Source organism: Toxorhynchites rutilus, chromosome 3, assembly GCF_029784135.1.
Source record: "Toxorhynchites rutilus septentrionalis strain SRP chromosome 3, ASM2978413v1, whole genome shotgun sequence".
Lineage (NCBI taxonomy): Eukaryota > Metazoa > Arthropoda > Insecta > Diptera > Culicidae > Toxorhynchites > Toxorhynchites rutilus.
The window spans coordinates 188,657,082-188,670,650 of NC_073746.1; the positions used below are offsets into that span (position 1 = coordinate 188,657,082).

Genomic DNA, 13,569 nt, shown 5'->3' on the forward strand with positions numbered 1-13,569 from the left:
TCATCCAACGAGACACGAGGTTTAGCGTTGCCCTTGTGGAGCACAACACCTTTGCTAGTAGTTATTGCGGAAATGTATCGACTGGTTGCTAGGAAGCTAATAATCATGAATTAGTTTCCAATCCCACCAGCTTTTGGGAGAGCTGATGGTGGTTTTTGTCGCTTGTCCTAATTTTTTTTTCGCTACACTTTTTTTTCTTAAATGGCACTAACGTTCCTAGAGGAACTTCGCCGACTCAATGTAGTATTACTTGCGTCATTTTTATTAGTTCTTAGTTGAGATTTCTATGCCAAATAACACGCCTTGCATGCATTCTGAGTGGCAAGCTCTAGAATACGCGTGAGCACAGTGAAAGTCGGAGGAAATTTCTTTGGCGAAAAATTCCCCGACCAGAACGGGAATCGACCTGAACCCCCGGCATGTTAGATGTGACGCTAACCACTCGACCCCGGGGGGCACATTCTTTCGCTACACATGGTGGTTATCATTCATCATCGATTTGCTTCGATTTCGGCGAGTCGCAGACGGAGATGTCAACCATTTTTCGGTCAAATAACGGGGAGCCCATACATTGTAGAAATTCAAATGCTCCTGAACGTTGCTTTTGGATATCTATAGTGAATCTGCAAGATCACGTGTCGTGTACCGAAGAAGTACTTGTAATATGTGATAGCGATTCACATATTTTATAAGTCTGGAGATGGATTAATATGTCAATAAATGATTGTTTTCAGATTACTTAATTGTCAATTTCATTCGAGTGTACTAAGTCCTTTTGTGGATTGTAACGTCAAATTTGCATACATTGTGTGAATCCGCACGTTTACCTACAAAGGGACAGTTTTCCCATGTTACCAGCGAAAGTTCTCACTAATTGCCTTGTATAGGCGTCCTTAACCTGTAAACGAGCAGCTTAGAGAAAAACAAATATTAATATCGTTATATTACTCATTCCAGGGATTATCATTCGAAAAACAAACTAAGGGCGTTGCAAGGGCTAAGAATATTTGTTTTTCCTTTGTATGGCAATTCAGCCTAGACAATGAATCGCAGGTAAAACAGGGGGAGGTAGATTAAAATTTGGGGAATCATGTACGATCAGTGATTGTTGGTTTTTCGTACGTTGTTAATCCTTTGGAGAAAGATGGGCGGTGGACTTCTGTTTGTTTGTTACCTGTGCAAAATTGATAATTATTACCCTGCACGAAGTGAACTACTTAATTATGTATTAATGTCTTTTCGCTGCGATGCAGCGTTCCCTTCATTGTGCTATCGTAAACAACTGTTCGTCCAATGCTATTTCTCTAACATCATAATTGTCGATTATAAAGCACATAAACGCCATAATCAAATATGTTGTGAAACTTACAGAAAATCATAAATTTCTTTCGTACTTTGCAGTTATCAGCGGTAAGTGGCGGTCTAATTCCCAGTGTATATGTATAGCGTTAATCCACACTCCCCGATATAATCTCGGCGTGGATGAAACGCTCTCATTTCTGGCGGTTCATTTTTCACCACTAAGAGGAGGGAAGAAGAAGTAATCCTCTTCGGAGCTGAACGAAAATGTGCTGTTTTTAATTTCTTCATTAAATTATGAGCCATTATCTTCTGCTAGCTTCGCAAATAAACTCTCTTATGTTCCAGTCCACGATATGACTAGGAGTATAATATAACATTTTATGGGCTCACATCACACCGGAGCTCCTCCATAAGCTATATCCGTTTATGTACAAAACTCCCTATATATTTTACACTCTGCAGCACTCTGAAAACTCGAGGCATCGTCTGCTCGGTGGCGGATAACGAAACACACATACATAATTGCGAATAAAGAAAAATAAAGTTATCTTTTCAAAGAGATAAACCCCCATTATTAAAAATATTTCCTTTCGTATCCCTCCGAGACAAAACTGCGTGGAGGGGCTGCCCTGAAGTACACCGTGTACGAAGGAGATAGCAGTCGTTTTTATCACAATGAATACTAAACACGGTCTTGGATATTTTACGACGGTTTTTCTACTTTTGGGGCGATAAGCTCCTCCAATTTCGACCTAATGCGCTGTTTTGTTTATACGTTCGATAGTTTTAGCGGATTCGGGCATTTAGGAATGGTTTCAGCTTCGTTAATCGCATTGCGATTTGTGGAAAATTTGGTTCTGGTATCAGGCTATCGTTTTCACGATTATTACAATTAGTTCTCCCATAGAAAACTGATAAATAAAGACTACAGAAAAAAGCTGTAAATTGTCGAGGTTATTATTCCGCAAGGGCAAACTTGAATAACAACTAGCGAAACGTTGAATGCAGATCTAGTAGTCAAGCTATGGCCGATAATCGTTGTAATCATGTTGTAAAATATAATAAGATCTTATCGAGAGCAGCATTGGTACCCAATAATGAAATTATTTGCAATTTCGTAATTACGAGTCCTCGCACATCGACCCGTTTCGTCGGAATAGCAGCGTTGGCTACACACATGGATACATGTCAACAGTAATCAGGCCAGCAACGTGTACATAAAACACCGAGCACCATTTCATAAAAGTCTGTTCTACCACGTCCTTTTATGCTTCTGTTTACCGCTTCTGTTATATCATGCGCTAATAATCACAAAAAGGATAATAATCCTTGTGGCTAGGAAAAACGCTTCCATCCATCGTTGCATGCTACAGATGAAAAGAGCCAGAACACAAGTTGCAGCGGTGGAAAAAAATAATGGAGAACGATAGAGCACAATACATGCCCATACCTATGCGTTCATCTCGTTCCATCTTACACAGGGCCGTGAGATACATAGAAGCCTCTCCGCGTATATTGTTTGTCTTTTTCGTTCGGCTCTCTCGTTCCTTCACATTCATGCTCTCCGTTGCTAGGGTACAAAGCATCATTAGGCCACACCGTATTTGTTAGCATAAGGAAACGCCCCTCAAATGCATGGCTATTGGCAATCGCTGTAGTATTTAACGACCCATCAGCATGCACTCTCAACCAGTTTGAAACGAACACCCGAGGATAAACGTCGTAGTTTCGTGCTGCAAACAAAAACAAATAACAACGGAAAACGAAACTGAAAAGTGTTTAGTTTGTGAACAAAACTGTGAGCAATAACAAAAAAAATCCTATCCAGAGTGATACGTGTTTTGCGAATAATCAAAAAACGAACATTATAGAGTTTGATTAGTGAGAAGTGAAAAATAATATAAATCCATCAAAATGCAAGGATTCCGTAACTACGGCATAGATGCATTACAGCATCGCGATCAACCAATCTCTGTGGATTTACTTAGCTCACATCAATACAGCTCAAAATCTTCTCCGCCGCTATCTCCGCTCAGTGGTAAGTATCGCCTCAAGTGACATTCGGTTTAAGTGACACTTTGCAATTGCACGTTGGGGAGATTTGTTTAATTGGAATAGTTGAATATGGCCCAGCCATAATTTTGTGTGTCACCTCGAAATTTCTAAGCGGATTATTCATTAAATTTCGATTTGACATGTACCTAACTTCGACGAAGAACTAATATTGAAATTTCTGTCCAAATATGGGGCGTTAATCTGCTGCAAATCATAATTTGACAATTTATTATGTTGCCAACCATTTCTAACATTGCTGTCTACCTCTATCTTCCAGACTGTACCAGCCCACAATCGGAAAGCAATCAACAGCAGGCACCCCTAGACCCATCGGTCCGTCGGTACAGAACAGCCTTTACACGTGATCAGCTTGCCCGTCTAGAAAAAGAATTCTACAAAGAGAATTATGTCTCTCGACCACGGCGATGTGAGCTTGCCGCTCAACTGAACCTCCCAGAGTCAACAATTAAGGTTAGTATTTGAAAACAAGAATATCAATGCCATTCAAAATCAGGGAACGGTCACTTACAACCCGAAAACAAACCGAAACAGCATGTTGCTATGTTAGCATGTTGCGCCAACATAAACATTTACATTCCAAAAAATGTTAACGCACTGGTGCCACATTAAGCACGCAGTAGGACATATGCAAGCCGCTTGATCCTTTGCACCCTCGCCCGCGCCTGAGATGACCCTAGAATTTCACTTTTTTTTTGTTGTAAGAGCAAACACCTGCTAGTGGACTCGACGACGATTCACAGGAATCGAACACCTTCAAATGATTTCAAACAAACTTCTAATCTAGTAACATTAAACTCAAAATCCACTTCTGAGCAACACAAAAAAAAACAGTTCACACGGCTTATCCGGTTCTATCATTCTTCATCGCAGAGGTACAAAATATTGGTTGTTTAATAATTATCATATAACCATTATAAAATTAATGTAATTATCACTAGCCATATCGGTAGCGTTTGATGTGCCGCTCTATTGGGAAAAGTTTATAAACAGCGATCGCGAAGTCGTCGCGAGACGAGCCGAAGCTAGCGATCTTTTCTTGCTCCGTTTCATCATCATCATCGTTTCTTCTTTCTGTTTTCTGATTGTTCCTTATCGTGGTGTTTATATGTTTCATCAACAACATTGATTTTATGACACTCTTTTTGCTACTGAATGTGAATAATTGAGCGCCCCTTTGGAAAAAAGAAAAAAAATAATATTTACCACCGAGGTGTTAAGTGACCATTCCCAATCTGAACATTCCTTTGTTTTTTTTTTGTTTTTACGTGTGAATCGCTTTTATTGACGCGTGTGATGAGTCTTGGACGTGGAATCACCCATCTTATTATCATATGATGCATGTTGAACCGAAATGCTGACAAACATTTTTCTTATTCATCTCTTCCAGGTTTGGTTCCAAAACCGTCGCATGAAAGACAAACGTCAACGAATCGCCGTCGCTTGGCCATACGCTGCTGTTTACTCTGACCCTGCCTTCGCAGCATCAATCCTGCAGGCCGCCGCCAACTCCGTCGGGATGCCATATGGATACCCACCGGCTCCGATGCTACCTCAGATGCCAGTGATGGCTCCACAAATGCAAACAACTGCTCCTAACAATTTCTCGTACGGTTATCGCTACGCACCTTACCCGATTCCGCAAAGAATGCCACCTCTGCAGACGACGCCATATCCTTCAGCTGCCGCTGCTGCCATGTTGAGCACCATACCTCAAGGATACACACCGTTGTCCATTCCCAAACCGCATACACCTCCTCACGATCTGCAGAGCCCATCGTCACCACATTCGGCTTTATCACTCAGCCCTGGATCGGACAAATCGAGACTGGATATTTCCTCGTCCATCTCCACAAGCACCAGCAGCCCGTTGAGATCACTTGACGGGTCCACACAAGGCCTCCTTATGACCACTCCGTCGTCAGTCAGCCACCCAGTGTTAACACCATCGCCTGAAAAACCAAAGCTCTTCAAACCGTATAAATCGGAAGCGTAATCACGTTCAATCAGTTGTTGACTTGTAAAAGCGGGGCGGATATCACACACTGTTGCGCGTCGTGACTTGCGCAGTACCATACAGAGCTTCCCGGAGAATGGCGGATAAGGCCATTTTCGTTCATCGAATCGTACAGGCGGGCTCTTTTGTCCTCAGTAGTTTTTAGAAATCGTATTGATATCTTCCAATAGTTTCAAGCGTATTTATAGAATGTGTTTGCATCAAATGCATTCTAGTGATCAAAGATTTTTAGGCAAATTATCAAATCGATAACGGATTTCAGCCAGTTTTATTTAAATCTCCGACATATTTAAGTTTTTTATAGGACAATTAAACAATTGTATATACTCTGTACATAATAAGAGAATTGTCGAAATAATATAACCGAATCATCGTTTTAAATACTGGCCTATCATATTAATATCACATGCTCCCATTTATCTTAAAAATCTATTCAGCATATCCATTTTCAATTAGTCAAAAATGTCCTTTATCTCCAATTCGTAATACGAAATGATCGCGATGATGCCTTCTTCTACATCTGGCCATATAAATATAAATTTGTTACTTTTCAAGAAAGATTGACCAGGGACATCAGAGTTATGTTTCAAGTTCTTGTTTGTAGAATCTATGTTCGTTAAGAAATGATTTTTGAAAGGCTGAGTAATTGGGTCAAAATATCTAAAATAAAGTATACATTGATTACTTTATGATTTAGTAAATAAGGTTAGTTGTTTTCAACTAAAATTCACATAATCCTCCTAAAAATGTTCTTAAATTCAATTTTTGAGTCAGTTTAATTTGGCAGAATGTACTTTGTACTATTTTTTTTTAATTTGACCTATTCATTTTCCAACAAGTTAGTCAGAAGCAGAGATGCCAGCCGATTTTTTTTAACTTTAAAAAAATCTGGAAAATAAAAAAAAAACTAAAAAAGCTGAAGGAAATGGAATTTTAATATATATTTAGTCTTCGATAAAAAATGCATCGCACAGATAACTATAAACTAATTCTTGATCGAAACGTAATTTTTGTAATGTTCAAGTCAAATTTTTCAAAAACTTCGTTAAACAAACGGCAGCATTTATCCAGTGGGTTGTTCCGTTCATATTGAGTCCAGTAAGTTTATGGTCGGGAAAACTCAACATGTCGGGTCGGTCTCAATGGTGCGTGGAATCGAATTTTTTCCTAGTAGTTCGGCACAGTCGATGTTGTTGGAAACGACGTCAAAAAGTAACAGCTGCTGAAGAATTATTCTCCTATTTTCTAGTGTTGGTCGATGGAGAAGTCTGCAGCGATCTTCGTAGCCAGGCAGGTGTAGAGGATCGGACCACGGTAGCCGGTGAAGAGCGTAGCGGATAAAACACTTTTGCACGCTTCCGACTCTCCGGATGTGAACGTTATGGATCGACGCCCATACTGGAACAGCATACTCTAGTATATTGCGAATTATAGAACAGTACAAGGTTTTCAAGCAGTACACATCTTCGAAAGATAGGGGTTATATTAGCAATACAAATTGGAATATACAGTAACAGTGTCACTATGAAGCATTGGTAGTTCCGTATTAACGTCACCGGAGCGTAATTTTCATTATAAATTCATTTTTTCGTGATGAAATTTATGCTAAGACCAATGTAATGGGGGTGAAATCGACATAGGATATGGAACCGAGGCGGCCTCAAGACGCCAAAGTGTTCCAATGCGAGTCGTCCGCCGACCCGCGTCCGAAGCGGGGGCATCTCGCAAGCAAACCTCTTTTTCAACGATTGCCTGGTTAGTTTTTAGTAATTTTACCAGCCAAACGTATGCCGTCCGACGTTCGGTCGAACCGAACCGAAGGATCGTCTCCTATGTTTAAAACTAACCGGGTAATCGGTGGAATCAGGTTTACTTTTCAGTTTGTTTTTTTTTTCAAATATTTCCAGATTTTTAAAAAGTATTTTTAAAGTATTTTTTTCTGATTGCATCATCTCGGCGGCATAGGCCACTACGTTTCCTTATCCTCGTTAGATGGGGACTTCCACCCACATAACATTAACCCTAAAATAAATTTTATTGCGAAAAAATAAATTCGTAATGAAAATTGCGCTCCGGCGGCTTTAAGGGAGTATTCTGATGTAGAGCCACAAATTTCGGACGTTTTTTCGACAAAATTGAACAAAGAATATTTTTACCGTCAAAATTGAACAAAAAATATTTTTACCGTCATTATACAATAATTTCTTTATCTATCTTTGAACAATAAAACAAAAAATTGAACGTAAAAAAATATTCATAATTAGAATAATTACAAGCTGAAGAAGCGAGCGGGTTAAAAAGAAGTTGCACCATGGCATACCAATTCCAACAAATTCTGAATCAGTAAAAATGCTGCTATCACATGAACATGTTTTTTGACAAATGGCGGCCGTTTGAAGGAAAAAAAGGCTGTTTGAAATGTTTCTGTTTGCGTTTCCCATTTTTTTTAAATAGAAAAACGAAATACGCGATAGAGATAAATTCGTCATAAATCGGTTCTGTAGAACTTGAGATAAATTTCCAGGAAAACGCGCTTCAAGCTAATTGTTATAGCCGTACTAGATGAGGTACCGTATCAATAAAATGGCTTTAACTTGATAAATAATGGAGTTCTCGAAGAGTCCTTTCTATTGTATATTCTTGAATGCCTAAACTTTAGAAATATGTAGAAATTGTTTTTTTATTTTTTTTAAATTTCTAGACTAGAATACAGAGTTAATACGTAAATACCGTAGTAATTTTAATTTTCCTCATCCTGTTTACGATCATACATTATTATTTTATTTCACATCTTGTGTCATTCTAACTAATCCTGACTGTTCTTTATGAATGCCTATATAATTTTTGGAAGCTAGAATTCCTCGTATAGTGTTTGTTCCTGCTCTATTTCTTTTTTTTTCAAATTGTATTCTGAAAACAATCGTTCAACGGTTGCTGAGGAATGTGGCAGAATCAGAAATGATGCAATATTTTGTCTCAATTTGGGAAAATCAAAATTATTGACAAAATTTTACCCCCAAAGAAATGCGTCCGTTTACAGTGAAGTCAGTAAAATACAGGATTCGTATGCTTCCTTCCTACGACATTAGTTGGATTAGTTATCGTCATGTTGATAATCAAAGGATCATCAAAACTAAATCGTTTTAGAGCTTCATTGCAGAGTGCAAGGTAGAAACTTATCGAATCGATCGATCTTCAAACGGCGCTGTCTGAAAATTTACATACGGATAACCATTCATCGATCAACATTTCAATCACAACACCTAGATAAACATTATGGCATGTGTTAACATGCATATAATGCAAACAGGGCCATACAATGGCAAACAAATTCTATTGTAAACAAGTCTGGGCACAGAAGGGTATAATTTGGGGGAGTAAAACACCTGAAAAAAAATAGGGGGTCTCCGTAGCCACATTGGTTGCGCGTTCGCTTAGTAAGCGATCGATCGTGAGATCAAAACTCAGGGCCCTCATTGACCATCTTTGTGTTATTACAGAATAGCTACGTCCACGCAACAATCATCAGCGATGGAGATCGATCCACGGTCGAAACAAGATCGATTCATCCATACAACTGCTCTGCTCTGCAAGACACATCGGGCTGCTGTTCTATAAATAACTCAACAATGATCATATCAATTGTCTCCGCTGTCCGGTTCTTCAAAAGGCTTCGTCATCCAACTTGTAATAGTAAAAAACGAAATTAAAAATAGAACGATTTTTTTTCCAACAGATAGAATTAAATTGACGCTAGGCCGACGGCATTTTGTTTCATTTTTTTTTTCTTTGCATTCCACTAATGGTAGCAATTTAAGTGATCCGATTGTTCTCATTGCAATAATTATGGTGTGTGGAATTGCAATACCAACATTGTAAGATAAAACTCTTAAAACCCATTACAACTACATCGGTTTGTATGAGATGTTTAATCGGAGGCTAGGTATAAAGTAATATCCCACTATCACTGTTTCCTGCCTCGATTTGAATCGACAGCATCTTACACGATCAGACCTGCACCTTACACAATCAGCCAGGTTTTCTATATCTGGTCTGATATTTTGTAATCTTGCACGGTCAATATCTCCTTCAAAGCGAGACTACAAAAGTATTGCAGAAACTGGCCGTTTCAATGAAGAAAGCTTGGCAGAAGGGAATTTTAAAGTAACTAATCAAATTTTATTTTTGTGGATAATCAATTGGTGATTCGACAAATAGAAATTAAATGTTATATATTCGTTCATAACCTCACATGTTATGGGGGGTGTGTCACATCAAATCACGGAAAAAACGCTGTAGAAATTCGCCCAGTAGACCGATCCTTTTGAAAATTTTAGACAGTAAAATAAAAACTATTAAACAACTTTTGGCATTTTCTTTTTATTCATACTTCGAGCCCAAGCCCGTATGCTCGCGCCTTCCTCTTTACCCCGTCCATAAGGTTCTGTACAACGTCAGGTTGTAGTTTTTTTTTAACAGAAATCCATTTTCTCTTGAAGTCTGCCTCCAATTTGACATCTTTTGGGTTCTTCCGGAGGGCCTGCTTCATAATCGCCCAATGTTTCTCTATTGGGCGAAGCTCCGGCGCGTTGGGCGGGTTCATTTCCTTTGGCACGAAGGTGACCCCGTTGGCTTCGTACCACTCCAACACGTCCTTTGAATTGTGGCACGAAGCGAGATCCGGCCAGAAGATGGTCGGGCCCTCGTACTGCTTCAATAGTGGTAGTAAGCGCTTCTGTAGGCACTCCTTAAGGTAAACCTGCCCGTTTACCGAGCCGGTCATCACGAAGGGGGCGCTCCGCTTTCCGCAAGAGCAGATCGCTTGCCACACCATGTACTTTTTGGCAAACTTGGATAGTTTCTGCTTGCGAATCTCCTCCGGAACGCTGAATTTGTCCTCTGCGGAGAAGAACAACAGGCCCGGCAGCTGACGGAAGTCCGCTTTGACGTAGGTTTCGTCGTCCATTACCAGGCAATGCGGCTTCGTCAGCATTTCGGTGTACAGCTTCCGGGCTCGCGTCTTCCCCACCATGTTTTGCCTTTCGTCGCGGTTAGGAGCCTTCTGAGTGCGCAGGATTAATTCACGACGCTCTTTTTCGTTCGACGACATTTTTCCAAATTTACGAAAAATTGACAGTGAAGCATGGCCAACGTGATCTATACACTCTTATCTGATTATAAGCGAAAGCTGAAGATATAATTCCTAAAAATTAAATTTCTACAGCGTTTTTTCCGTGATGCAATTTGATGTGACACACCCTTTATGTCACAGATGTTCTCAAAGTTTGACTTTTTGTGATCATTTGTTTGCTCTAAGCTACCACAGCATGGAGATATACTAAACATATTCTTTATTCAACAATGTATCAGTTTACACATTTCCTACACGAATTTAATGTCTAGTGAACTTTTCCACGAATCAAAACTGTGCCTCTATAGATAATAGATAACGGTACTAACTATTAACGAAAGTTGTCACCCATGCTTGAGGTAAAGTTTAATGGAAAACTTCATGTATTGCGGCACTGTAATAAGCATTATTTTGTATGTACAAACAGAAAGATAAAAGGCGAGACGCCAAACAAATTTTTTTTTGGTGATATATGCAAATATCAGAAGTGCTTGTTGGGGACTGTTTCGAAAAATATCACACGCGGGAAAATTATAACAGCGAATATTTTTTTATGAAAACACATTGCTAAGTAAATACTTATCTAAAATTCACAAAAAACTGGTTTAGTTTTCATAACCTCACATGTTATGTATCACTCCTTCGTATAAAAAGGTTCACCCATTCCCAGGTTCAAAACGATCACAAAGGGTTAAGCTGAAGAAACCATGACAATATTTACGATGCAGCCACTCAGTCATGAAAGCCACGAGGTGTCATATAAGATGACTTGTGTAAGCCATAAATATTTCGTCTGATATCAAATCGATAATAATAAAAAAACAAGAATTTTGCCATTCCTTAAAACATTCACAGTCCCATTGAAATATTTCACAGAATATTTAACGTACTACAGTTGAGTCAACATATCCCAGCCGTTCTGCAGCTATCGTGAAAGTTCACTGTGTTTTTTTTGTTTTTAAACGAAATACAGTACGCTTGTTTGTTTATATGATACAATACAAAACGATACAAAAATCTTACTCAAAATTGAAACTGTGACTCACTAATTATAACTCAGAACATATCGATATTTTTCATATATTTTCATGGGAAACCCCTTTCTATTTGACGTGAAGTGGTGCCAGAACAACCAAAATGACGATATGATTTTTTTTAAAAATATGACATTCAGTCACACCCCGACCAGCATGATATGTTGACGTTGAGAGTTTATTTGGGAATGTTGTTGCTATGTCCACTTTCGCGCCGCTCAAACTCTCATCATTCATCAATTCTTAAAAAAAAAATCTGTACAAATACAGATAATTCTGTAGATATCCTCTGGCGAGAGGCCACCGCTTCTAACGGTGGGTCGGCTGCCGTTTCGGATCGATGAGATGAGTTCAATCATACGCATTTACCAATGTAAATCGAATGCACTTATTTTTATGAGAAACACCTCAGACTGAGTAGATATCGCTTTCGCGTAACAACATGTGTGATCAGCATTGACTACTCCAACGGTTGTAGGACACAAAGAGAACATTGATTCGTTTGCAAGATACGATGTTTCATCTTGCAAGAAGTGATCGCGGGGCTGTGTTCTATTGATCGAAGCATTTGATAATCAAAAAGAATTACATCCGTAGAATAGTACGCTGGGATATGATTTCTTGTTTCAAACTTTCCTTGTTTATATTGGTCACTTACGCAAAATGAAGTGTGAGTATGCTTGGTATTTAGTGTATATAATCCCACAAAATGGCTGTTTTATAGCATATATATAACATGTTTTTAGTAAGTATTGGTGTTAAATATTACTGCACTACTTTGGCGAAAAATTATAGCTGGAACAAACATAACTCTCGTTGAAGCATATGCCGTCCGTGCTCTGTCGAGAGGACTGGTAGATAATGGTTCAAGCGTTTAAAGAACAATGATTTTGATGTCGAAAATAGGGGTCACTCCGGGATAGTCTCAACATTTAACTAAACCAAATGAATAACGTAGTACCACTATGAACAACAATCGAAGAAACCATGGAGTACCATGGAGTACACAATTTCAACCCATCTGGTTATCCGAAACAGAACAAAAACAAATAGATTCATAGTAGGTAAAGATGCAGTAAGTAAAAAGTAAATTCGAGAAAAACGCGTATAATGTTTTTAGTCAAGCTCGTACCATCTTTGATATCGCGTCTTTAAAGTGACGCTATAACTCATTAAATAATGAGAAGTTCTAAATATCGTTTGAAGGCAATCTAAACCTCAGAAATATGAAAAAATAAATTCCGAGAGACTTCAGACAAGAAATTCAGAAATTACATCCACACATGGAATCATTTTTGACTTTCGGTTTTTGTTTCCCTTTTTCACTTTTGATCAGTATTTATTGTCATAAGGAGGTTTGCATATTATAGAATAGCATGTAGAAGGGGGTCTCATTAACAGTAGTTTGAAAATCATAATGTTACTATACAAATTAACCACTCGTCCATCTTACCCACACTGTTCTTTTTACCCGCACGTCCCCTACGTAAATGTCATTTGTTTTTGGCAAGAATGAAAAAGTTTGCTGTGCGTTATTTCGCATTTTTTATTTAATGATATGCACACAAAGGATGAAGAATTTATATTCCATTTATCGACGACTTATGATATACCTTGTGCTTCTCAATATCATTCACCGTCGGTTATTGTAGAAAACATTATTTCTATGTACAAACTCCATCGCGTTGAAAAAAAGTTGTCATGATTTATATTCTGAATTTAAATTTAAGAATTTTTAGCGACGTTTTATACATTCGGAATTCGTCAAAATGTATTTCAAATGTATTTTTTGTATGCTTCAGCTAGAATAGGTTTTTTACTTCTTAATATCCTGTACGGTATATTATTTCAGAAAACATTATTTACATGTATAAACATTTTCGAGTGGTTGCAAATTGTTATATTACGATTACTATAAAAAAATATTTTATGAATTATATTGTTTTAATGATCAGTAGTTTCATTGTATGTTCTTGTTTATTGTAATTCTGTACTAGTGATATTTCATACAG

The 13,569-nt window shown here is 38.3% G+C and overlaps 1 protein-coding gene across 1 annotated transcript; it reads left to right on the top strand.

The window, feature by feature from the left end:
* The first annotated feature begins 3,015 nt into the window (after positions 1-3,015).
* On the top strand, positions 3,016-5,670 carry LOC129774935 (segmentation protein even-skipped). The gene is made up of 3 exons (XM_055779034.1): positions 3,016-3,340; positions 3,635-3,828; positions 4,766-5,670. Exons 1-3 carry the CDS (start codon positions 3,217-3,219, stop codon positions 5,369-5,371), a joined length of 924 nt encoding a protein of 307 aa, XP_055635009.1. The 5' UTR covers positions 3,016-3,216; the 3' UTR covers positions 5,372-5,670.
* Positions 5,671-13,569: the final 7,899 nt, after the last annotated feature.